This window comes from Vidua macroura, chromosome 24, assembly GCF_024509145.1.
Source record: "Vidua macroura isolate BioBank_ID:100142 chromosome 24, ASM2450914v1, whole genome shotgun sequence".
NCBI lineage: Eukaryota > Metazoa > Chordata > Aves > Passeriformes > Viduidae > Vidua > Vidua macroura.
In genome coordinates this window covers 4,211,597-4,235,197 of record NC_071594.1, presented here as the reverse complement: position 1 = coordinate 4,235,197, position 23,601 = coordinate 4,211,597, and the positions used below count along the sequence as shown (strand labels likewise).

Below are 23,601 nucleotides of genomic sequence, written 5' to 3'. Positions count from 1 at the left end.
AAATTCCCATTGAAAATAATGAGAATCCAGTATCAAAGGTGAAATCATCCAGGGTGAGGTGGCAGGAGGGGGAAGCAAAGAAACAACAAATGGAAGGAGGAGAGCTGTGGGAAGGGAGGAGCAGGGAGATTTAATCCCCAACATCGGAGTCCCGGTCACCGATGAGCCAGAGCACGTGGAAGCTGAGGGCCAGGAGCCCCGTCCCAATGAGGTCCCCCAGAGCTGTCAAGTACGGGATGGAGAAGTTGTCGGGATCCAGGTGCCTGCCCCACATCCAGTGCACCATCCAGTCAGCGATGTAGAGCAGGATCAGCACCTGGAAGAGCCAGGGCAGCCAGAGCCCCTGAGCCCTGCAATCCCACAGCAGCTCTGCCTGCCGCAGGGCAGCACGACCCCCTGGCCACAACAACAACCCCCTGGCCACAACAACAACCCCCTGGCCACAACAACAACCCCCTGGCCACAACAACAACCCCCTGGCCATGACAACCACCCCCTGGCCATGACAACAACCCCCAGGCCATGATAACCCCCCCTGGCCACAACAACAACCCCCTGGCCACAACAACAACCCCCTGGCCATGACAACCACCCCCTGGCCATGACAACCACCCCCTGGCCATGACAACAACCCCCAGGCCATGATAACCCCCCCTGGCCACAACAACCCCCCCTGGCCAGGACAACAACCCCCTGGCCAGGACAACCACCCCCTGGTCACAACAACCCCCTGGCCACAACAACAACCCCCTGGCCACAACAACAACCCCCTGGCCACAACAACAACCCCCTGGCCACGACAACAACCCCCTGGCCATGACAACAACCCCCTGGCCATGACAACCACCCCCTGGCCACAACAACAACCCCCTGGCCATGATAACCCCCCCTGGCCACAACAACCCCCCCTGGCCAGGACAACAACCCCCTGGCCACAACAACAACCCCGTGGCCACAAGAAGCCCTGCAGTGCTACGGGCTGGGGATGGTGTGGCTGGACAGTGCCCAGGCAGAAAGGGACCTGGGGGCACTGATGGACAGCAGGCTGGGGATGAGCCAGCAGTGTGCCCTGCTGGCCAAGGAGGCCAGTGGCCCCTGGCCTGTGGCAGGAGTGGTGTGGCCAGCAGGAGCAGGGAGCTCATTCTGCCCTGGGTTGGGCACTGGTGAGGGCACACCTCGAGGGCTGTGTCCAGCTCTGGGCCCCCGATTTAGGAAGGACATGGAGGGGCTGGAGCGTGTCCAGAGGAGGCAGCGAGGGGTGAGGGGTCTGGAACACAAACCCTGTGAGGAACCACTGAGGGAGCTGGGGGTGCTCAGCCTGGAGAAAAGGAGACTCAGGGTGAGCTCAGCTCTCTCCACAGCTCCTGGAAGGTGCCTGTGCTCAGCTGGGCTTGGGCTCTGTCTGCAGGAACTGACAGAACCAGAGCACACAGCCTCGAGCTGTGCCAAGGGAAATTTAGGTTGGATATTAGGATATTATCCATTTTTTACAGAAAGGATGATAAATTTCTGGAATGTCCTGCCCAGGTGGTGCAGTCACCATCCCTGGGTGTGTTTAACAAAGCCTGGATGTGGCACTGGGTGCCAGGGTTCAGCTGAGGTGTTGGGGCTGGGCTGGACTCGATGATCTTTCAGGTCTCTTCCAACCTGGTGATTCTGTGAATTCCTGGAATCCCAAAAATTGGAGCTGGAACCGCCCTCCCCAGGGCTGCTCTCCGCAGCTGCATCCAACAAAGAGGAGCTGGAGAGTTTCAGTGGCTCCCTGAGCACCCCAAATCCTCTGTGTCCTTCACAGCCTCTGCCTGTCCTCTAGCTTCTTCTCACCACCCAATTTGGGCTGAAAGTCTCAATTTTTGCACCTGAATTTTCAGCTCTAACCAGAACAAGCTTGAGGAGATGTGGGGCAGAGAGGGGACGGCTCAGGCAGGGCCAGCAACACCTGGCTTCCAGAAGTAAAAGAGTAACTTTTGGTTTTTTAGAGGAATTTAAAGGATCAACTTTTCTACGGGATCAACTTTTTTAAAGGAACAACTTTTTTAAAGGAACAACTTTTCTGCCCTGCCAAAGTGGGATTTTCTCCTCCATCTGCTCCAGTGCAGCAAGAAGCTCACGTTGGTTATTTAAAACAGACAAAATCTGCAGTGGATCCTCTCAAACCTTTGTTTTTGTGTGTCCCTCACATCCCTGTGGGCTTACACAGCTCCAGGAAATGCCAGGGAAAAGGGCAGCACAGGGCACACATTCCCTGCAAATTCCACATCCTCTTTTCATCACCAGGCCTGGTCAAATTGCCACATCACCCCCCAGGACCGATGAGGACACTCTGGCTACCGAAAGGACTTAAAGGAGACAAAAGGCAGACTTGAAACTCCCCAGGAATGGCAGGATGGGAAAACTGTGTGTACAGGCGTCCAGGAAGAGCTGCCCAGGGATCCCTGTGCCCAGCACAGCATCTCCTGGCAGGCACAGGGACCCTACACCTGAGCAGCCCCCGCTGCAGGGGACCCCCGTGCCCCCTGAGCCAGCCCAGCCCCCCGAGGGGTCCCCAGCTCACCTGGAGCAGTGCTGCTGTCATGTAGAACACGATGAAGATGAGGGTGAGCGTGGTGTGTCCCCCCTGCATGGAGTGGATGGTGTAGAGGAAAACCAAGTGCCCGGGCACCACCAGGAGGAAGAGCACGCGGGCAGAGCGGGAGTTCACGTCTGCAAAGGGGACATCAGGCCTGATTTAGAGCCTGGCAGTGTCCAAGGCCAGCTTGGGCAGGGCTTGGGAGCAACCTGGGCTGGTGGAAGGTGTCCTGCCCATGGCAGGGGTGGCACTGGATGAGATTGAGGGTCCCCTCCCACCCAAACCATTCTGTGATTAAATGAGCCAAGGCTGCAGGCTGGCAGGGGTTTTGGGGTGTCTGTGCAGGGCCAGGAGCTGCACTGGATGATCCTGTGGGTCCCTTCTGAAACAGGGGGTTAGAAATTTAACTCGGGCTAGAGACCAGTTTTGGATTTTTTGTTTAGTCTTTTAACTTGTGTACTCACAAAAAGTGAGTACAGAGAGAGAACAAAGAAGACTCAAAACTACTCAGAAAAGAATACTAAAGAGAGATAAAAAGAGGCCTCCCACTAACCTTGAGACTAAAACAAACAGAAAAATGAAATCTGAATTATAAACATCACATTACAACTACGTGACTAAAAACCTGCACAGGCCCATAAGATTAATAAATCACTTTAATGCATATGCATATATCTTTTATGCATATGCAACAGGTTAGAAGATAAAGCAGACTCAAGAATTTTCAGAAGTGCACATGTCCTTAAGGAACTGAAATAAATCATACCAACTTCACAACTTTTACAAGCTGTGAAGTTTTTTTCCCACTGTCCTAGACTGCAAGGCAATGTGTGTGTTCTATTAATCTGTCAGAGCTGGGGCAGTTCTCTGCTCATTGGGCAGTTCTCTTTATCTCTCCCACAGCCAATCCTCCCTCCAGGAGATCCCTTCTGTTAATGAGCCATTAATTATTAATTATCTCCTGTTCATGGCCTGTGAGTGTCCCTGCATGGCTGAGAAAATTCCATCATCCCATGGGGAGAGGCTCCAGGGGAGGAGCCAAGAATTCCTACCTGGATACAATCTGACCTTGGGACACCACAGCAGCCTTTGCCCACTGCATTCCCAGAGGAGCAGCTTTCTGCCCCACTGCATCCCCAGAGGAGCAGCTTTCTGCCCCACTGCATTCCCAGGGGAGCAGCTTTGTGCCCCACTGCATTCCCAGAGGAGCAGCTTTCTGCCCCACTGCATTCCCAGAGGAGCAGCTTTCTGCCCCACTGCATTCCCAGAGGAGCAGCTTTCTGCCCCACTGCATTCCCAGAGGAAGCCCAGGCCCATCTCCAGCAGCCCTGGAGCTCCAGAGGAAAACTCCAGCCTTGTCCAGGATCCTGCTCCAGCAGAAGCACAGCTGGCACTGCAGGAGGGCTGAGCCCCCATGGAATGGCACTGCTGCCACCACCCTGACCCACAGCCTGCCAGGGCAGGCTCTGACTCTGCCAGTGGTTTGTTTTTTGGGTTTTTTTTTGTACTATTGCATTTGTATTTTCATTTTCCCAATAAAGAGCTGTTATTCCTATTCCCATACATTTACCTGAGAGCCCATTAATTTCAAAATTACAACAATCAGGAGGATTGGGGTTTGCATTTCCCATCTCACGGGGGGCTCCTGCCTTCCTCACCTTCCACAAATCACCTGCCAGCTCAGGACACTCTCACCCACATCCCCCCCAGCACAGCCCTGCCCACCTGCCCTGCAGGGAGGCACCAGCCTGACCCCGGGCAGGGCTGGGCCCCTGTGCTGTGACCAGGCTGCAGCCCCTGCTCCAGGGGCCGGCTGGCACCGAGCCCTGCCCTCCACGGCCGTACCTGAGCTGAAGAAGGTGCTGCAGGGGCTGGGGCACTTCCGAGGGGCTGTCCCGGGGCTGTCTCCAGGCTCCCCGCTCATGTGCAGGTAGGTGGAGATGCGGCTGGCCTGCACGGCCACCAGGTTGCCACCCACACCTGTGGAAGAGGTTTTACAGCGACTTCTGTGAGCCAGAGAGCAGTTTGAGGAGAGGATCCGTGTTTACCCCCAAAAGAATTTCCTACCAAGGGTGTTGATGTGGAAACCAAGAAAGAAAGAAGAAGAGGAAAGAAGAGAAAACAAGAGAGAAAGAAAAGAAGAGAAAATAAGAGAGAGAGAAAAGAAGAGAAAATAAGAGAGAGAGAAAAGAAGAGAAAATAAGAGAGAGAGAAAAGAAGAGAAAATAAGAGAGAAAATAAGAGAGAGAGAAAAGAAGAGAAAATAAGAGAGAAAAGAAGAGAGAGAGAAAAGAAGAGAGAGAAAAGAAGAGAGAGAAAAGAAGAGAGAGAGAGAGAGAGAAAGAAAGAAAGAAAGAAAGAAAGAAAGAAAGAAAGAAAGAAAGAAAGAAAAGAAAATAACAAAGAAAGAAGAAGAGAAGATACAAAAGAAAGAAGAAGAGAAAATAAGAGAAAATAAGGAAGAGAAGAGAAAAAAGAATAAGAGAAACCTGCAGCTGCCTATTCCAATGAGCACTTTGTTTGTCTTTCCTGACCAATGAGTGTCAACTTGTGAGTTTTGTAAGAATGTATGAAAAGCAAGCACGCTGTAACAAATTGGGGTTTGAAGCCTTCTGACAATGGAGTGTGGCTTTGCATTGTGACCATCTCAACCACAACACACCTGCAGGGCACAAAGAGCACTCAGGGGATGGCCCAGACACCTCCAGGAGCTCCTCTCAACAGCCAGCAGACCTGGAAGTGCCAGGTGCTGGAATTAGGTAGGACGGTCTGGTTTTGACCCCAATTCTACTTTTGCAGGATGTGAGGAGCTGGGACAAAGCTGTGGCTTTTCCCCTCAGGCCCCTGAGTAAAACTGAAGCAGTTCTGTTAGTGCAGCTCAAGGTGGAAGAGAAATGATGAGTCAGGCACCAAAACAGACCCAGGAAGTTCAAAACTATTATTTTTCACACAAAACTGTGAAAGCCGCCAGCACAAGACACGCTGGCTGGAAATTAACTCCACCTACTGCAAAAAACAATTTAAAAATGACTTTTCCTGGTTCATCAGGCAGAAAGGAAGTGAAAACTTTGCACCAGAACCAATCAGATTTCCTGCCTCCAAGGCACAAATACAAATTTTTGTGTTGCCAGGTGCCACAAGGCAAATATTTTAGAAGATGGGGGTGTTCCACCAGGCAGGAGGAATAAGGAAATGAAAAGTCCCTGGAAATGTGGGTTTTTGGGGAATAGCCTCCCAGTCTTGTCACCTGAAAGGGTGGCATGGGGGCAGCCAGACCTGTGTGTCCTAAAAGAGAATGTGTGTCCTGAGATCCCAGACCATCCCAGTTTGCCAAGAGCAAAGGGTGAAAGGGTGGCAGGGGCACTCAGACCTTTGTGTCCTGAAATCCCAGACCATCCCAGTTTGCCAAGAGCTGCAGCCGGGCAAAGAGGGGCGGGGCAGGACTCACCATTGATGACTGGTGTGAAAACTGCCATCCCAGCAAAGTTGGGATCCGACACCGTCCTGTCCAAAATCAGCCCCCCGACGCTGCAGGGGGAGAGGGGGGAGGTCAGTGCTGGGCTAAGCCCGGGGGGGCTCTGGGGACAGGGCCAGGCCCACCTGCTGATGGCCATGGCGATGATGACGGGCTCCCAGCCCGAGTAGAGCACCTCCCGCGTGGCAGAATTCCTCCTGGCAATGATGATCCAGATGGGCAGCAGGGACAGGAAGAAGGCGCACACCAAGGGGTTCACGAAGGCTTTGCTCTCTGGGCAGGGGGGAGAAGGAGAAGAAGAAGCAGAGAAATCAAGGCCACGTCCCACAGGAGCTCCAGGAAGAGCAGGGAAAGTCCAGGCCAGCCTGGACTCTGCTGGTGGTTCCTTGTCTCAGCTGTACCCAGTAAAACACCAGCAGATCTCAGTGAGGTCCCTGCAATTCCAGCTCTCATCCCCACCTCCCACCCCTGGGCAGGATCTCCCAGTGCTGCTTCCTTCACCCCTGGATGAACCTGGCTGAGGCACAGCCCCGTGTCCCAGGGAAGGAAGGAGGAGGAAGAGGAGGAAGGAGGAGGAAATTGGGGGTCTCCAGCTGCAGCCCTGCCCCGAGGATCCCCAGCTGGAGCTGACAGCTCAGCAGATGGAATCCAAATCTGCCTCTCCCACTGCTCCAGCCCCAGCCAAGCCCCTGGAAGGTGTACAAGGTGTACAAGGCAGTGAGAAGCTCCATCCCCTCCCCTAACCTGAACTAGGCCTAACCGAGGGAGAAAATAAGAAAAGAAGAAAAGAAAATAAGAAAGAAGAAAAGAAAATAAGAAAGGAGGAATAAGGAAATGAAAAGTCCCTGGAAATGTGGATTTTTGGGGAATAGCCTCCCAGTCTTGTCACCTGAAAGGGTGGCATGGGGACAGCCAGACCTGTGTGTCCTAAAAGAGAATGAGTGTCCTGAGATCCCAGACCATCCCAGTTTGCCAAGAGCAAAGGGTGAAAGGGTGGCATGGGGGCACTCAGACCTTTGTGTCCTGAGATCCCAGACCATCCCAGTTTGCCAAGAGCAGGGTTTCCAGAGCAGGAATCCCACACACCGCAAGGAAGATGATTACAGAGGGAGAGGATGAAATGAGAGGGAGACACAGCAAGGACCAGGCAGACACTGAGCCTTTTGCTCCTCACCCAGCTCCTTGTACAAGCCCCAGCTGATCCCTGACAGCAGAGCCAGGGTGATGAGGTCCCCCAGGCTGGCAGCAATCGGCGTGGCCACGTTGTCAGGATTGATCCCCATCTTCCTGGAGCCGATGATCACCCCAATCATAATCATGCCTGCAGCCAGGAAGAGGCAAAAAAAAACCCAGGATAAGGCCGAGGGGAGGTTAAAATTTCAGGAAGAGGTGCACAGAGGGGTGACTCTCACCCAGGACTAGGGAAGCAATGAAGGCAGTGGCCACGCTGCTGGCACACAGCAGGACAGCGTGGTCCATGCTGAAGTGCCCATCTGGGATCCACCCGAACACCACAGCTGCGATGGAGGCCAGGAAGCCAACCACGGTGGCCTGGACCTGGAAATGGAGAGCACAGGGTCACCAAGACACCAAAACAGCCCCAGGGTGTGGGGACAGCTTGAGTGTGTCCAGAGGAGGCAGCGAGGCTGTGAGGGGTTTGGAACACAAACCCTGTGAGGAATCAGAGGGAGCTGGGGGTGCTCAGCCTGGAGAAAAGGAGACTCAGGGGTGAGCTCAGCTCTCTCCACAGCTCCTGGAAGGTGCCTGTGCTCAGCTGGGCTTGGGCTCTGTCTGCAGGAACTGACAGAACCAGAGCACACAGCCTCGAGCTGCGCCAAGGGAAATTTAGGTTGGATATCAGGAAAAAGTTTTTTACAGAAAGGTGATAAAGTTCTGGAATGGCTGCCCAGGGAGGTGGTGGAGTCACCAGCCCTGGGTGTGTTTAACAAATCCTGGCTGTGGCACTGGGTGCCAGGGTTCAGTTGAGGTGTTGGGGCTGGGCTGGACTCGATGATCTTTAAGATCTCTTCCAACCTGGTGGTTCTGTGAGAGGATGCCCAGAGAAGCTGTGGCTGCCTCATCCTTGGAAGTGCCCATGGCCAGGTTGGAGCAGCCTGGGACAGTGGAAGCTGTTGCTGCCCATGAGAAATGGACGAGCTCGTTGGAGTTCTGGATGCTGAGAATTTTAGACTTTCTGTGCTGACAGACTCCGACTCCCAGGAGAGCACTGCACTGACCTGAGGCTGTGGGAAGGCTTCCAAAATGGATTAACAGCACTGGGATTACGGGTGTGGAGCTGGTTACGAGTGTGTAATGTCACAGGGTGGAAAACTTCGAGTCTGGGGTTTTAGAATTTAGAAATAAATATGAAGCAAGATGGAGGTTTTAGGGTGGAGGCTGGTTGTTCACCTTCTTCTCCATGGGCTTGGCTGGTGTTTTGTAACTGGACAGGAAAGTCCACAGTGCAGGCTTTGAGGGATCAGTTATTGGGTTAAAAGGGAAAATAATCAAGGTGTCATTTCTTAATTGGGTAGTTTAGCCTTAAAAGGCCTTGTAACAAGAGATTGTTGGCCATTTTGTGCCTGGTTAATGAAAGACTGCAGAACTCACTGCTGTGAGGCTGGAACATTGACAAGAAATAACAAACACCTGAGTCTGAACATGAAATACCAACTAAAGTGCCTTCAATCCCCACTCCAACAGAGGCAGAAAAAGAAAGCCAAAAACCGGCACGAGCTTTAAGGTCCCTTCCAACCCGAACCATTCCATGATTTCATTCTATGATTCCAAGAGGGATACCCCACCCAGGGGGATCAGAATCCAGCATGGCAACACCCAGTCCAACCTGCAGGGCCACAGAGGTGCCACCTGCCCCCCATCAGACACAGAACACTGACAGCAAACAGCAAAACCCAGGCATTTAAACCTCCCACACTTGCCCTGGCTGTAAATATTCCCCTTCCCTCTGCTCACCTGGATCAGAGCCATGTTCCCTGTAATCATCTTCCAGAGCTCTTTGGGTGTATCCATTTGGCCAATATTAGCCTGCAAGAGGAAATCAGACACCATTACAGCCTGGCAGCACTTCACACCTGCAAACAGCCAAATTCCTGCGTGCCAGGAGCAGGAGGGGACCTCAAACCCTCCAGCAGAAAAGGGGAGTCAGCACCAACCACAAACCTGGCGGGAATGCTGCAAAAGCAGGGAGATCTCTCTGTGCCCCTGCAGCCACACGCTGCACTCCTCACCGCCCTCGCTCTGCTGGCCCAGCCACGCCTGGCCAGGGCCCAGCTGGGTCAGGTTGCCCCTCGGGCCGGGGCTGCAGAGCCCCAGGTCAGCTCGGTGCCCCTGCTGCCAGAGCAGCACAAACCCTCCTGCTCCCGGGAAAAGCTGAGCAAACAAGGCTGGAGCCACGTGGGGACACGGAGAGGAGCGGGCAGCCCTGGCACAGGGGTCAGCTGGCACGGGGAGAGGCTGAGCAGGGTGAGCAGGATAAAAAAAAAAACCAGTAAATATCACCGTGGGTGATACCAGCCAGGAGCAGGAGGTGGAAATTGCTTTAATTCCTGGCGTAGGATCCAAAATAACCCAGAGGAATCGCTGCAGGGCACGAGCTCTGCTCCTCCCTGCCACCTCCAGGGTCTTTATGGGAAGAATGGGTGAATTTATATCAAATTTGCACCATTAGGAGCTGATGAGCTCAGGAAACAAGGGAGAGGATCAAACACTGGAGTGGGAAATGCATGTTGGAATGCATTTTGAATTTTCAATGAGTTAGAGATGGGACCTCTGAGTTTTTTAGATGATGGGATTTATTTTTTATGGGAAGAATGGGTGAGTTTATATCCAATTTGCACCATTAGAAGCTGATGAGCTCAGGAAACAAGGGAGAGGATCAAACACTGGAGTGGGAAATGCACTTTGGAGTGCATTTTGAAGGAATGCATTTTGAGTTTTGAAGGAGCTAGAGATGGGACCTCTGAGTTTTCCAGATGATGGGATTTATTTTTCTTAGGCTCACATCTTCACTGCATGGCTCAGAAGGTCTCAAGACCTTTCAAGGATTTATTGACCAATAAAACACTGCCAACAACGATGTTTATGTTCTTGACCCAATCTTTAAATATTTCATTTTATGGACTCATGCTACAGTGTGAGCTTTCTTAGCTAATCATGTTATGACACACAAACCTACAGTGCTGCATCCTAAACTTCTTCAAACTTGTGCACAACAGCACAGCAGCAATCTCCTCCTCTCAGATGGAAAAGAAAAAGAAGAAAACCAGAAATCACTAATTAATTATTCCCCTGCAAGAAGGGCTGGATGTGCTTTACTGAGATGCTCCCATCTCTGGAACAAATCATTGTGGGCAGAGAGGAGGAAGAAATGGGGGAAAACCAACAAAAAGTTGGCTGGAGCAGCACAGCCAGCACAGGAATTCGAGCTCCATATGAAGCCTGACGTTAAAATTCCAGCCACATGGCAATTAGGCTGGGATTAACATAACCTGGCTGTAGTCACTTAATCCTTTAACTAATGGGGGAGTTTTGCCTCTTAATTGTGGAAGGAATTTCTGAGGTGCCTTAAAGCAGCACTAATTAGAAAGCCAGAGTCTGAGAAAGAACTCCAGGCTGTGGAGAGAGCTGGGGGAGCTCTGGGCAGAGAGGAGCTCCCTCCACACACCTGGGACCAGAGATCCTCCTGTGCCACCAGGCACGGGAGCCTCTTGGATGATCTGGAGGTGCTCTGCAGCCTCAGCCACCCCGTGATTCCAGGATTTTGAGGAGGCACAGGAAGGAAGGCAGAAGCCAAAGCCTCCGGGGGTCAGCCTGGGGACAGGAGGAAGCACCAGGACAGGAGCTGTGCTGGTGTCCCCGTGCCCCTCCTGCAGCCACCAGGGCAGACGGGGCAAAGTTCTGCATTCCTGACTTGCCACAGTCTGGGTCCTCTGCCAGAGCTGCTCCTGCCAGCCCCAGGAGGGGACACACAAGTGCCAACAGTGCCCTTGTCCCAGGCACTCCCCCTGAGCAGCCCGTGGGCAGAAGGTGGCCAGGGCCAGGAGGGACAAGGTCCCTGTGGCCAGGACAGAAAGGATCCAAGATCCCAACAATGGAGAGGGAGTCAAACAAAGGGATTTGTTTGTTTGTTTGTTTCCCAGAGAGAGGGGGCAAACAAAGCTCAGCCTCTGTCCCTGGAGAGGAGAGAGGAGAGAGGAGAGAGGAGAGAGGAGAGAGGAGAGAGGAGAGAGGAGAGAGGAGAGAGGAGAGAGGAGAGGAGAAGAGAAGAGAAGAGAAGAGAAGAGAAGAGAGAAGAGAAGAACCTGCCAGAGATCCAGAGATAGCCCTGTGCAGGTCTGCTGTGCCTTCCCTGCACAGAAGTGGGTAATTTTTGTCCCCCTGTCCCTCCCCAGCTCCCTGGGCACTCACAGCTGTGGACAGGCGGGATGCCAGGGTCATCTCCAGGTTCCCCTTCAGGCCCAGCAGAGCAGGAACCAAGATGAACACCTCAGTCACGTGTTTGAAGACGTCCCAGTGCTGCAAGAGGAAAGCACACCCGATAAAGCAGGACATGTCAGCGTGGCTGACGCCAGCCTGTGCTCGGGGTGTCACCACCCGCTGTCACCCTGACACCGGGCGGTGCCCTGAGCAGACAGCCCCGTGCCCTCCCTGCTGCCACACCCGGAATTCCGCAGCGCTTCTCCCGCCTGTGACATCTGGAGCAGCGAGCACAGCGTCGTGCTGGGCTGAGGAACAGCCCCGAGGCAGCGACCTGCAGAGAAAAACCCCCGAGAGAGCCCAGAGACAAAACGTTCACACAGCCAGGGGCCAGAGCAGGGAAAGGGGCAGAGCCCCGCCCAGTTCGTGCAGCTTTTGGCAGGTTTGAGTGCTGAAGTGTGCTCAGTCCCAGCTGAGAGCCTTTGCTGTGTCTTGCAAATTGATATATATAAATATATATATATTAATAGATATTATATATAATATAAAATATATTAATATATGTTATATAGTATAACAATACTATAATATTAGATATACTATTATATACAAAATATAATATATAATATATAATATATAATATATATTATATATAATATATAATATATAATATATTATATATTATATATTATATATATTATATAATATAATATATATTATATACTATAATAATATACAATATAATACATATAATATATAAGATTATATATATTATATAAAATATTATATGTATTATATAGTATTATATATATTTGCAATACATTATATTATTATACTATATAATCTTATTATATCAATATATATTATATATATTTTTAGATATATTTGCAAGGCACAGCAAAGGATCTCAGCCTTTATTATATAATAATATAAATTATATAATTTATATATTATATAATAATATAATACATATAAATATGTTATATAAATAATATATTATTATATAATAATATAAATTATATAATATATAAATGCTACATAATAAATTTATATTAATATAAATGTAAATTATAAATAAATATAATTATATTACATATTATATTATCTATATTATATATATATATAATATATATTATTATATATTATATTTATTATATATCATAGATATAATATAATAATACAAATAGTATAATAATATATTATTATGTATAACATTAAATAAAATAATAACTATTAATAAAAATACATCTTTTTATCTCTTATTTTTTACATTTTGGCCCACTGAGGCCACCTTTCCCTACCAGCTGTGTTAACTCGGGCATTTCCCAGGCTCAGGAGGCTCCAGCCCTCTCCGAGCTGTCCTTGGCAGTGCCACCCTGCCCAGGGATTTCTCTCCAGGACAAGGGAAGATCCCAGCCTGCCTGCCAGCCTCCTGTGAGGAAGGAGTTCAGTTATTCTGTGTTTGTGTGCCCACCCTCACCCCTGAGCCAACGAGCTGCAGCTTCCTGCTGCTCTGCAACACCAAATTCCAGCTGCGCTTGGAAAATCCTTGGAGGCAAATGAAAAAAAAAAAAGTGGAGGCAAGCTTGGGATGGATGGAGAGGGATTGTTTCTCCTCAATGGGAAAAGGTGTTTTCCAGGGATAAAAATCCCCTTAATTATTGTAAACGCAGGGGAACCCGGTGGGAGGAAATGCTGATGTCTGACTGCAGCTCAGAACGCTGAATTATTAATTTATTATAACTATGCTATAATACATTAATAAACTATTTAAAGGAGGTACTAAAACTACAAACCTACTTGTTCTAAGTACCAAATCTAACAAACAACTTGTGACCCTCTCTGAGAGTGCAGCCACAGGTGGGCTGGATTGGATTGGACTGGACTGGATTGGATTGGATTGGATTGGGTTGGATTGGATTGGGTTGGGTTGGATTGGGTTGGGTTGGATTGGGTTGGATTGGATTGGGTTGGATTGGGTTGGATTGGCCATCAGGCTCAAACAATCCTCACCAGAATCCAACCCAGCAATCACCCCAGGTAAACAATTCTCCAAACACATTCCACATGGGGAAAAACAAGGAGCAGAAATAGAAATTGTTTTCTCTTTCTCCTCTCTGTGCTCCTCTATGAAAAATCCTGAGGGAGAGAAGGATGTGCCTGCCCCATTTGATGTTTCTGACAGTTTGGCACGGCAGGGTGAGGGTGGAGAGGCCCTGGCAGGGGTTGTGGATTCCCCATCCCTGGCAGTGCCCAAGGCCAGGCTGGGCTGAGCTTGGAGCAGCCTGGGATGGGGAAAGGCGTCCCTGCCTTGCAATGGGATCAGCTTTTGGGTCCCTCCACCCAAACCCTCTGGGATTTTGTGCCAAGCTGACTCTCAGGGACACAGGTAAGATCTGCTCTGAAGCTTTCCCACAACCACAGCCCTCTCCCTGGTGAAGAATGAGGCTCCTGAGGTCACCCTGGCAGGTCTGGAGTCCCCAGGCTGGAGGTGCCCAAGCACGTGGCACTCGGTGCTCAGGGTGGGGATGGTGGCACAGCTTGGACTGGCTGATCCTGGGAGGATTTCCCAGCCTAAATCCTGGGATTCTGTGTGATTTGAGCTCAGTGCTCACAGCTGAGAGCAGAACCTGAAATCCCCCACCCAGCTCAGGCTGGGCCTCCTTTAAGGCACCTCCAGGAGCAGCTGAGCTGGGCTCTCCCTGGGCTATTTTTGGGAGACTCTGGGATGGTTTTGCTGGGTGAATCCCTCACTCCAACTCCCCCTGGCAGCACCCAGGGCTCCAGCAGTGAGCACCACTGCTGTGTCCTGGGTTAAGTGTGTGTTCTATTGCCATCTAAAAAAGGCAAAAAAAAAAAAACAAACCTCCAAAAAAGGCAAAAAAAAATTTAAAAAGGCAAAGAAAAAAAAAACCCGCTACCAAAACCTAAAAAAGGAAAACAAACAAACAACAACAAAAACAAACTAAAAAAGGCCTAAAAAAGAAAGGCTAAAGAGAAGAGGAAATAAGAATTTCAGTTCAGGACATGGAGGTGTTAAAATCCCCGTAACAGCCCCTGTGAGAAGCACAGCACCAGGGAAATAAACTGGTTTTGGGGAGGCAAACACAGCAGGCAGGATCCTTCAGGATCTGCCCAGGATTCCAGCGTCTCCCACGCAGCACTGGAGGGGTGAACCAGACCTGGGTCTGCTGAGCTTCTGGAAAAATCCTCCCCCTTCCCCACCCACGGCTCGTTTCATCCCAAGGCTGAAGGGAGTCGGAGCTGCTGGCAGCACAGGCTGAGCTGCTGTGGGACGCAGGAATTACAAAGTTTTATTCCACAGAAATCAGGGCAGGAGGACGCAGGGCTGAGCCGCAGTCCCAGCCCTGCCTGGCCACAAGGGCTGTGCCTGCTCCAGGAAAAACTTTAGGTCGAGTTCAAATCACTTTGGGGAACTTCCAGAAGAGCCAGTCAGGGACCTTGTGAAGGGAAAACATGCTTGAAATGTCCTTATTTTTCAGAAAACGATTCCAGTAAAGCTCTCCCGGATTGATTTCCCCCGTCCAGCCTTTCCTGTTTGGAGTCACTTCCCAGCTGTCCCGGCAGGTCGCACCAAGAGAGGCCACAGGCATGAGCAGAGCTCAAAGGCACGCAGGGAAAACTGCTGCTCTGGGCAGGACAGCAGCAGGAGCAGGCTGCCTGACCACCCACAAACCCCAAAAAAATCCCTCGGACTTCCCGGCACCGGGCTGGGCTGGGGCTGACACTGGAGCCTCTCCCTGCCCACGGCAGCAGGGCTCGTTCACTCAGCCCAGCGCAGCCAGCAGCTCCAAGCTGAGCGGTTTTTGGCTGCCCACAGCTCCCAGACGGCTGTGCCCCCATCCCAAAGCCACGGATGAGCCCGGTTTTGTGCCTCAGGGATGGGAGGCTCTGGCCAGCCTGGCGCTCAGGGCACAGGAGGAGCTGATCTGCTGCCTGGGAAACGCGGGGAGCAGCACAGGAGCCTCGGTTTGCAAAGGCAGCAGCCAGGCTGGCACGTTCCCACAGGGAACACCTCGGTTTTCATCCAGGGGCAACTGCCAGCTCCCTGCTGGCCTTTCCTAAAAGTCACCTCCACAGCCCGCTCGGGGGGACACTCCTGCCACCCCTGGATGCCTCCAGAGCACAAGGGAAATGGTGCAGGAAGTTCAGGAACGAGCCACACGGCCTGGCACACACTGAGAGAAACATTAACCTGGCTGGCACGAGCCTGGACCAGCACAGCAAGCAGCTGAGCTGGGAAAGGGACAAGAGGAGCCAGTCCCTGGGGCTGGGGTGTCACCAGGGAAGGGATTTATCTCCAGCTGTGATGCACAGAGTGCTCTCAGTTCCCAGGCTGCACCTTCTCCTCTGAGCCAGTGCCCTCTCCTTCCTTCATTCCTCACACCTCTCCCACCCCCTTAAATTAACTGAGCTTAATTTACAAAGCCAGGATTGGGACAAAGGGATGGAGGGCTCCCCATCTCCCCCTCCCCACCCAGCACACCAGGGAACCCTTTTCCCCCCGTCCCTGTTGCTGAACCAGCCTTGGCATTGCATTTTGGCACCCAGCCCTGCTCTGCAGCGCCAGGGGAGCACCGGCCCTACCTGCACGATGTCCAGCACCATCCCAGCAGCGACCGTGCCGAAGCCTGCCAGCAGGAAGGGGAACAGGACCTGCAGCCCGATGGAAAACGAGGTCTCCTTGAGGGGCGAGGCGGGCTCAGGACCCCGGTCCGTGCTGGTGTCATCGCTCTCGTTGCTCTGGCTGCCATTTTCCAGCAGGGCATCCTCCTCCCTCACCCCTTTGGCGTTGGCACGCGACTCCAGCACCACCACTTCCACCCGGGTGCCCTCGGGCCCCAGGAAATCCTCGGTGGGCTCCGTGCAGCCCGGGCTGGCCAGGCAGTCCCCGGGCACGACGGGCAGCGCGGCCCCGTTGGCCTGGGGGCTCTCCTTCTGCTCCAGCGTGGAAGTCATGCTGCACCACAGGCTCTCCTGACCCTTGGCTCCGTGGGCCTACAGCCAGCAGCTGCTCCAGGAGGGATCTTCTGCCAGCAGCTTATCCACACGGCCTTTCCAGCATCTAGGGGTGAGCTGTGCCAGCCCTGCTCGCCCGCCCGGGAGTGCAGAGCCTGCTCCTGCGGCAGAGATCCCCATCAAGCAGCGCCCGGGGCCAGGGGACACGGAGCACGGGAGGGCAGGGGACACGGCAGGAGCTGGGAACGGCAGCAATTCCCTCAGGCTCTGCTCCTCTCCAGCGCCCTGTGCTGCAGCAGCCGCCGAGGCAGGATCCAAGCTTTCCTCCCGAGATGGGTGATGCCTTAGTGCATCTCTTCCCAGCTTTTTTCCAGATGTGATGGGGCAGAGGGAAAACCAGAAGAAGTGAAGGACACAGAAGCTTAAAGGAACACTGAAGGAGAGGATTGGCTTTTAGACATGATCCCACTCAGGCTCTTTTTGCAGCCAGGGCTTTGCCACTTCCTCCAGTGGCACTGTCCCTCTGCAGAATTCCAGTCTGAAGGCTCCTGCGGGCTTTCTGCCAGAACAGCCAGCGATTCCAGCAGGCTTCGAGTGTCACTGCCGCCCTCCTCCTCCTCCTCCCGCAGCAGAATTTCTCACCCAGCAGCACGAGGCGAGCCCAGCTCTTCCTCAGAGCAGCAGCAGGTCCCCACTGAGGCTACTCACGGAGCTGGGCAGGCTGCGGGGTGGGGGCTGGCATCTGCACAGCCTGGAATCTAACGCGGTTTCCCAGGAACTCGTCTGTCACCTGAAACACACGGAGGAGAGCCGATATTCCCCGCGGTCCCGTGGCAGCCCGCACCAGCGGGCTCGGGCCGCTTCCTCCAACCTTGGCCGTGCCCCCAGCTCTCCCCGGGCTGTTCTCCCGCACCGCTGGGCACAGCCGCCCCCGGGAAGGGCCACCCGGGAGGGACCCGCAGGGCGATCCCCGCGGCCGGGGCTCCTCCCGCAGAGCTCCGCGATCCGCCACCTCCAGAGCGGATCCCCGCGGGAATGCGCGCAGCGGAGCGGAGCTGCCGCCCGGCCGCTGTGCCCGGGGTCCCGCCGCCCGTGTCCCCGCCGTGCCGGTACCGTGTCCCCGCGGTGCCGGTACCGTGTCCCCGCCGTGCCGGTACCGCCCGGTGCCGGCCGCTCCGCTCCCGCTGCGCACCCGCGGCTCCTCCGCCGCCCCGCGCTCTGCCCCGCCGGGCCCCGCCCCGCGCCGCCCTGACATCACCGCCGGCCAATGGCGGCCGCGCCCGCCCCGCCGCGCCGCGCTCCCATTGGTCCGGCGCGCGTGGCGTCACGTCTGGCCCCGCCCCCGGCGCGGATCGAGTCCCCGGTGCGTGTAGGCCACGCCCCTTTGGCGGCGCGGGGGCGGGGCCTGTGGTCACAGGCGGGGCCTGTGGTGCGGCCGAGCCCGCAGCGGGCGGGAGCCGTCAGTCCGTCTGTCCGTCAGTCCGTCTGTCCGTCTGTCCGTCCTGCCATCCCCCCTGCCGTCCATTCTAACATCCATCCTGCTGTCCGTCCATCTGTCCATCCCTCCGTTTGTCTGTCCATCCATCCCTCCCTCCATCCATGGATCCATGGATCCATCCATCCATCTATCATCCATCCATCCATCCATGGATTCCATCCATCCATCCATCCATCCATCCATCCATCCATCCATCATCCATCCATCCATCCATCCATCATCCATCCATCATCCATCCATCATCCATCCATCCATCCATCCATCCATCCATCCATCATCCATCCATCCATCCATCCATCCATCCATCCATCCTCCATCCATCATCCATCCATCCATCCATCCATCCATCCATCCCTCCATCCATCATCCATCCATCCATGGATTCCATCCCTCCCTCCATCCATCCCCATGCCTTTACCTGCTCTCCCTGGGCTGTCCGGGGATCCCTCTCTGGGGAAGCCTCGTTGTGCCCCCCTGGCAGCTCAGGGGTGCCCGGCGGTGCCCGGCGGTGCCGCCCCAGGGGTGCTTCCACGGCCCCCCCACCCCGGGAAGCGCGGCTGGCCGCAGCCCAACGTGCTCAGTGGTACCCACTGGGTTTCAGGCCTCTGCCAGGCTGAGGCGGCTCTGAACAAAAGGTCAGCAATATTGTCACGTACTCTGCCTCTATTTATGCCAAACTGTCCCACAACAAATAAATAAAGAGCATAAAATCTCCTGCTACAGAGGTCAGGTCCTTGTTGCTCTGTAGAATTCTGTGTTCCTGAATGAACCAGCTCCTCTGATTCATGCTTTCCTTTTATTTCCCCTTTTTTTTTTTATTTTTTTTTTCTTTTCGTGAGTGGAAATTTTGAGCAGTTGCTTTTCCTTCCTGCCTTTCCTTTCCTCCCAGGAAACAGCCAGCAGCGAGTTATTACTCAGGGTGACGATGTGACCCCAGCTCCAGGCCTTGGAGACACGCTCTGGGCCAAAAAGGGTGGCTGGGACACCGCAAGTGTGTGGGGGAAGGGGAGGGCAGCCCGGGAGCCACATTCCCACAGGGATACAGGCACTCAGGCGTGCCTGGAGCTGCTGACTTCATCCCTGAAGGAAACTGAAGCAGTCGTGGGCAGGGATCCATTGTGACCCAAAGCTCTGGGCTCTGCTGCTTCAGTTCTGTCTGCTCCTGTCAAGAACTGGGCACAGCCAGGTGTTCTCCTGGAGGAGAAATATTCTCCTGGAATATTTGGTGCTTTTGGAGAAGAGGATGAGAGGAACCTGTGGAGCAGAACAGGACAGATGATTAGAGAGAGCAGCACTGAGAAAGGGACTTTTTATAGGGCAGAGAGTGACAGGAGAAGGGGCAATGGCATCCCAGTGCCAGAGGGCAGGGTTAGATGGGATATTGGGAAGGGATTGTTCCCTGTGAGGGTGGGCAGGCCCTGGCACAGGGTGCCCAGAGCAGCTGTGGCTGCCCCTGGATCCCTGGCAGTGCCCAAGGCCAGGCTGGATGGGGTTTGGAGCAGCCTGGGACAGTGGAAGGTGTCCCTGTCATGGCAGGGGTAGAATAGACGAGTGTAAAGTCCCTTCCAACCCAAACCATCCCGGGATTCTGGGATTTCAAGGGATGAGGAGCCTTTGGGGTAATTTCACTCATTCTCAGGACCTCCACCAGCAAAGAAACCTCATGGAAAACTTGAGACATCCAGAGACACAACTCCAGCCACAGCCAGCTTCCACACTCCAGCTGGGACTGGAGTTCCAAACCCTGCCTCCAGCCCAGCCTCCATTCTCCTTTGTCCAAACAAACCTGGCTGCAAGGCTCTGCTTCCACCTTCATCTTTCCTTCCTGACTCGGAAAATCCATCCCTCCCGCGGGATGGAGCCTCCATTCTTCCCTCACCTCCCCAAAAACCACGTGCACCCAAATGTGACCTCGCTGCTCCCCAGCTGCAGGCTCAGGAAGTGGAAGTGTGGGGACAAAAGCTGCCTGAGACAAGAAAACAGAAATAGATAAAACCTCCCCCCAGCGAGGCTGACATCAAAAAAGCAGAGGATGAAAGGGCAGGAAATTGGGTTTCCAATTGCAGGGAGCAGGTAGCAAAGGCAACAAAAAATGTTTGGACAGGAAGGAGTTGACCACTGAGCTGTGCTGGATCATGGAATGTCTCGTGGAATGTGGTGCCCATGTGTTTTACAGCAGCCACGAGATTCTGGCACTGCTGAACTGCCCAGCTCTGGGCCAGCACTCAGGAATGGCCTCGGGGATTCACAGGAGAATCCAGCAGGATAAAAGGGTTTGGCCAAAGTCACTCAAAAAATCCTGATATAGAAGTGTCAGTGCCCTGAGAGGTGCCTTTGCTGCCTGTCCTGGCTCCCCCACTACCTGTCACAACATAAATGGAGCCCCAGCTGCTCCTCAGCGAGGATCCTGAGGGAACTGGGCTCTTAATTCCTTGCAAGCAGGAATCTCAGCAGGAAAACAAACCTGAGCAGGTTACAGAACAGGATCTGCCCCTTCAGATGTCACTGCAGGGCACAAGCAGCTCACGAGGGCAGGCAGAACGTCAGCAGCTGGCCCTGAGCTGGGGGAGAAATGCAGATCCAGGAAGTTCTGTTTTGCCAGCCTGGAAGCAAACAAACCCATCTCCATCCTTTTTTTCCAAGGTCCCAGCTGTGTTCCTGTGTCCCCCACGTGCTGGGCCTGCTGTGACAAACACAGGGCAGCCCCTGGCAGGTCCCTCCCTGGGGCTGGTGGCCACGTGAGAGCACCTGGGCCTGGCTTTCCTGTGTTCCACAAGGTCAGCGGATCCAGGGGGGCAGCAGGGACAGGGACACCTGTCATGGAGCCACTGGGGATGTGCCTCACATGTCAGCTTTGTTCCAGTTATGGGCTGGGAGGGAATTCATTTATGGTCAGAATTAGGCTGAAGAAAACACAGATACCACAAGGCTGGCCAGACCAGAGACTGATGATGAAAAAAATACACAATAATCTCTTAATTCCCCCCTGTTTCCTGCTCCATGAAGACCCTCTCACTTCTCAAAATCCCAAAGAGGACTTTGGATTAACATGTTTACATACAACAAGGCAGTCCTGCAGTACCAACATTTAAAAATCCAAGTGGAAGGACATCAGATCCAGAATATCTGAGCCAGGCCACCCCACGGGATCATGTCTGTAGTGCAAGGCCAGGCACAATGTTCAAGTGATCTGAGTATTTACAGGGCTGCAATGAACCACACCATTGTGCTGGGTTAAAAATATAAATTAAAAGAGGCATGAAAAGCACCTTGGGAAAAGCTGCATGATTCCCTCTGCCCTGTGACCAACCCCATGGCAAATCCCTGAGTGCCAAAGAGCATTTTCCCTTTGTCCCCTGCCCCCTGCTCTAACCACCCTTCCATGTGGTCATTTTCCTTCCTGCTGAGAAGTGACTGCAGCTTCCTCTGGGCCCCCCACCACAGCTCTGAGCTCAGCTCTGCAATCAGCAGAGGGATCTGCAGGGAGCAGGGCCCTCCCTTCCCCAGCAGCCCTTTATCTCTGCCTCCCGCTGTCCCGGGAAGCTGTGGGAGCTGAAAGCCGAGCCAAGCCCCTGCTCCAGTGTCACACAGCCCTCCCTGAGCTGCTCAGCCAGCAAAATCATCCCCTGGGCAGCACTTCTGCACCACGGCAGGCCCTGAGATGGTGGCACAGAGCTGCCAGTGCTGCAGAGACCTCACAGCAGCACATCTCTGAAGGGTTGATTCAAGAGCCTGAATTCGGGACTGAAGGGACAAAAATTCTGCAAAAGTTCCAGGGCACCAGCAAGGACTGAAGGGACTGGCAAGAATTTGTGCAGGGCTCAAGCAGCAGCATAAAGAGCACTGAAAATCAGAGAATTCAGGGTCACAGCTGAGCTGCAGGTGAGGAATTCTCCTGTCTAGCAGCAAAACGGGCTGCTAGGGGCTGTGGCTGAGCAGCCTGCAGGTTCTCACTCCACAGCACTGAGACAGGGAAATTCTCACAGCACCTGCTGGAGAAAATGGATTTCAGCAGCTCCATGGAATATCAAATGAAACAGCAAAAGAGGAGCCTAGAATCCAAGTGTCAAATGCAAAGCTGGAGGAAACAACTCTGTAAACACCTTGTTCCTCCAGCTCTGAGCCTGAACTCCCCACGGCCACTTGGGGCTGAAAATAAACCAAGTTCTGTTAGAGGGAGCCCAGCAACAGAGCTTTCTTTAGAAAATGCAGGTGTGGGATGTGACCTTTTCCCCAGGGTGCAGCAGGCCCGGCTCAGCTGGCCCACAGCAGTCTGACAACTGCACACAGCTCACTTGGAGTCAGTGCTGGCACAAGAATATCAACGGTGTAGACCTGGGGAAAAAGGAAGTTGCTATGGATGGAACGCACGCTGGAATTGGGCTAACACAGTGCTCCAATCATATCTGTCAGTATGACTGAGTTACCTGAATTCAGAGCAGAAAATCAGGCCCTTCCTTCCTCCTCTGAGTCAGAGGTAATTGCTCTCCCTGCTCCAGGCACAGTGACTCACTGCAACACAAAAAGAATAGCTCCTGGAGTCATTAATCAGTGTTTTCATCATGTGCTGGGCACTCTCCAGTAACTGCTCACACCATGCAAGCTTGGAGGTGATCTTAACAGAAAAGGCATCATTCATATTCTTGTTATTATTGATGTGGATTTCACACTCCACTTAGGAAAAGATGTTTTCAGAAGTATCTCCTGAAATGACGTGAAATGGGGTGGGAAGGGAGGGATCTGTTCAGTCAGGAGGTGTGTGCAGACACCAAACATTGAGTGACTCCCTGGAACTGTGTCACACAGCCACGACCTGGCAACAAATGTGATAAAATAAAGAGGCTTAAGAGCACAAAGGCAAAGCTGCCCCACGGAAGAAGCAGGGCTAATCATCAGAAGGGACTGGGAAAGTGGGTAAAGATGGGAATGTGCTGTTTCCCCAGTGGATCCTGCAGGACAGGGTCTGTTTAAAGCACTCTAGTGGCCCCTGAGGCTGCAGCAAAGCTCTGCTGAGCACGTCCCCAGTGCAGAGGCACTGCAAGATCCCAGGCCTGGCTGAGCTGCACTTAATGAGCTCTGCAAGGAGCTGCCCCAGCCAAATCTCACTGCACACATTCACACAGGAGCTGCCAAACCCAGCCCTGCCTTCCCAGCACCCTCTGCCCTTCACTTTTCCTTCAGCAGCAAAATGCATCTTCTTCTTTTAAAGAAACAATCCTCAGCAGAACAAGCTGAGGGGTTTTTGGCTGGGGGAAGATTACAGAATATAAAGGATGTTTTATGTCTTTAGGACACATTTGCTGGTACAACAGGCAAGAAATCCCTCCTTCCACACCACAGCAGTGTGACCCAGGTCAGGATTTTCACAACCTCTGCTCTCTCATGAGATTTTTTTTCCATCTCTCCCTGTTTTCCCATTTTTCCAGTCCCTCTGACTGCCAGCACAACCATCAGCTGTTAAACAATATTGGCCCCATACAGCCACAGCCAAAGCAAAAGCTTTAAACTCAGTTTTACAGAGATTTGCCAGAGAAAAAACAACAACAAATCCTTCTCTGCACCTCCCACTGCCAGGGCTGAGTTCCATTCAGTGCTGTGCCCTGACACATCACTTTTGCTGTGCCTGCACACAGGAGCTCACAG

General features: G+C 53.0%; 1 protein-coding gene across 4 annotated transcripts; it reads right to left on the bottom strand.

The window, feature by feature from the left end:
* Positions 1-110: 110 nt before the first annotated feature.
* Positions 111-17,680, bottom strand: SLC41A1 (solute carrier family 41 member 1). 4 transcript variants are annotated; one of them, XM_053997971.1, is made up of 11 exons: positions 17,574-17,680; positions 16,089-17,250; positions 11,472-11,579; positions 9,018-9,089; positions 7,457-7,601; positions 7,219-7,365; positions 6,170-6,317; positions 6,018-6,097; positions 4,415-4,549; positions 2,555-2,703; positions 111-316 (listed from the first exon to the last, which is right to left on the bottom strand). In XM_053997971.1, exons 2-11 carry the CDS (start codon positions 16,458-16,460, stop codon positions 131-133), a joined length of 1,542 nt encoding a protein of 513 aa, XP_053853946.1. In that variant the 5' UTR covers positions 16,461-17,250; positions 17,574-17,680; the 3' UTR covers positions 111-130. The 4 variants fall into 4 exon arrangements, with proteins under 4 accessions (XP_053853946.1, XP_053853947.1, XP_053853948.1 ...); XM_053997972.1 differs by having other exon boundaries at positions 17,596-17,677; XM_053997973.1 differs by lacking the exon at positions 17,574-17,680 and adding an exon at positions 17,374-17,564.
* Between the last annotated feature and the right edge of the window lie 5,921 nt (positions 17,681-23,601).

Coding starts and splice junctions, on each gene's coding strand:
- SLC41A1 (XM_053997971.1), bottom strand. CDS start 16,460: ATGACTTCCACGCTGGAGCAGAAGGAGAGCCCCCAGGCCAACGGGGCC. Junction 4,550..6,017: donor TTTCACACCAGTCATCAATG/GTGAGTCCTGCC, acceptor CCTCTTCCACAG/GTGTGGGTGGCAACCTGGTG. Junction 2,704..4,414: donor CAGCACCTTCTTCAGCTCAG/GTACGGCCGTGG, acceptor TCCCCTTTGCAG/ACGTGAACTCCCGCTCTGCC.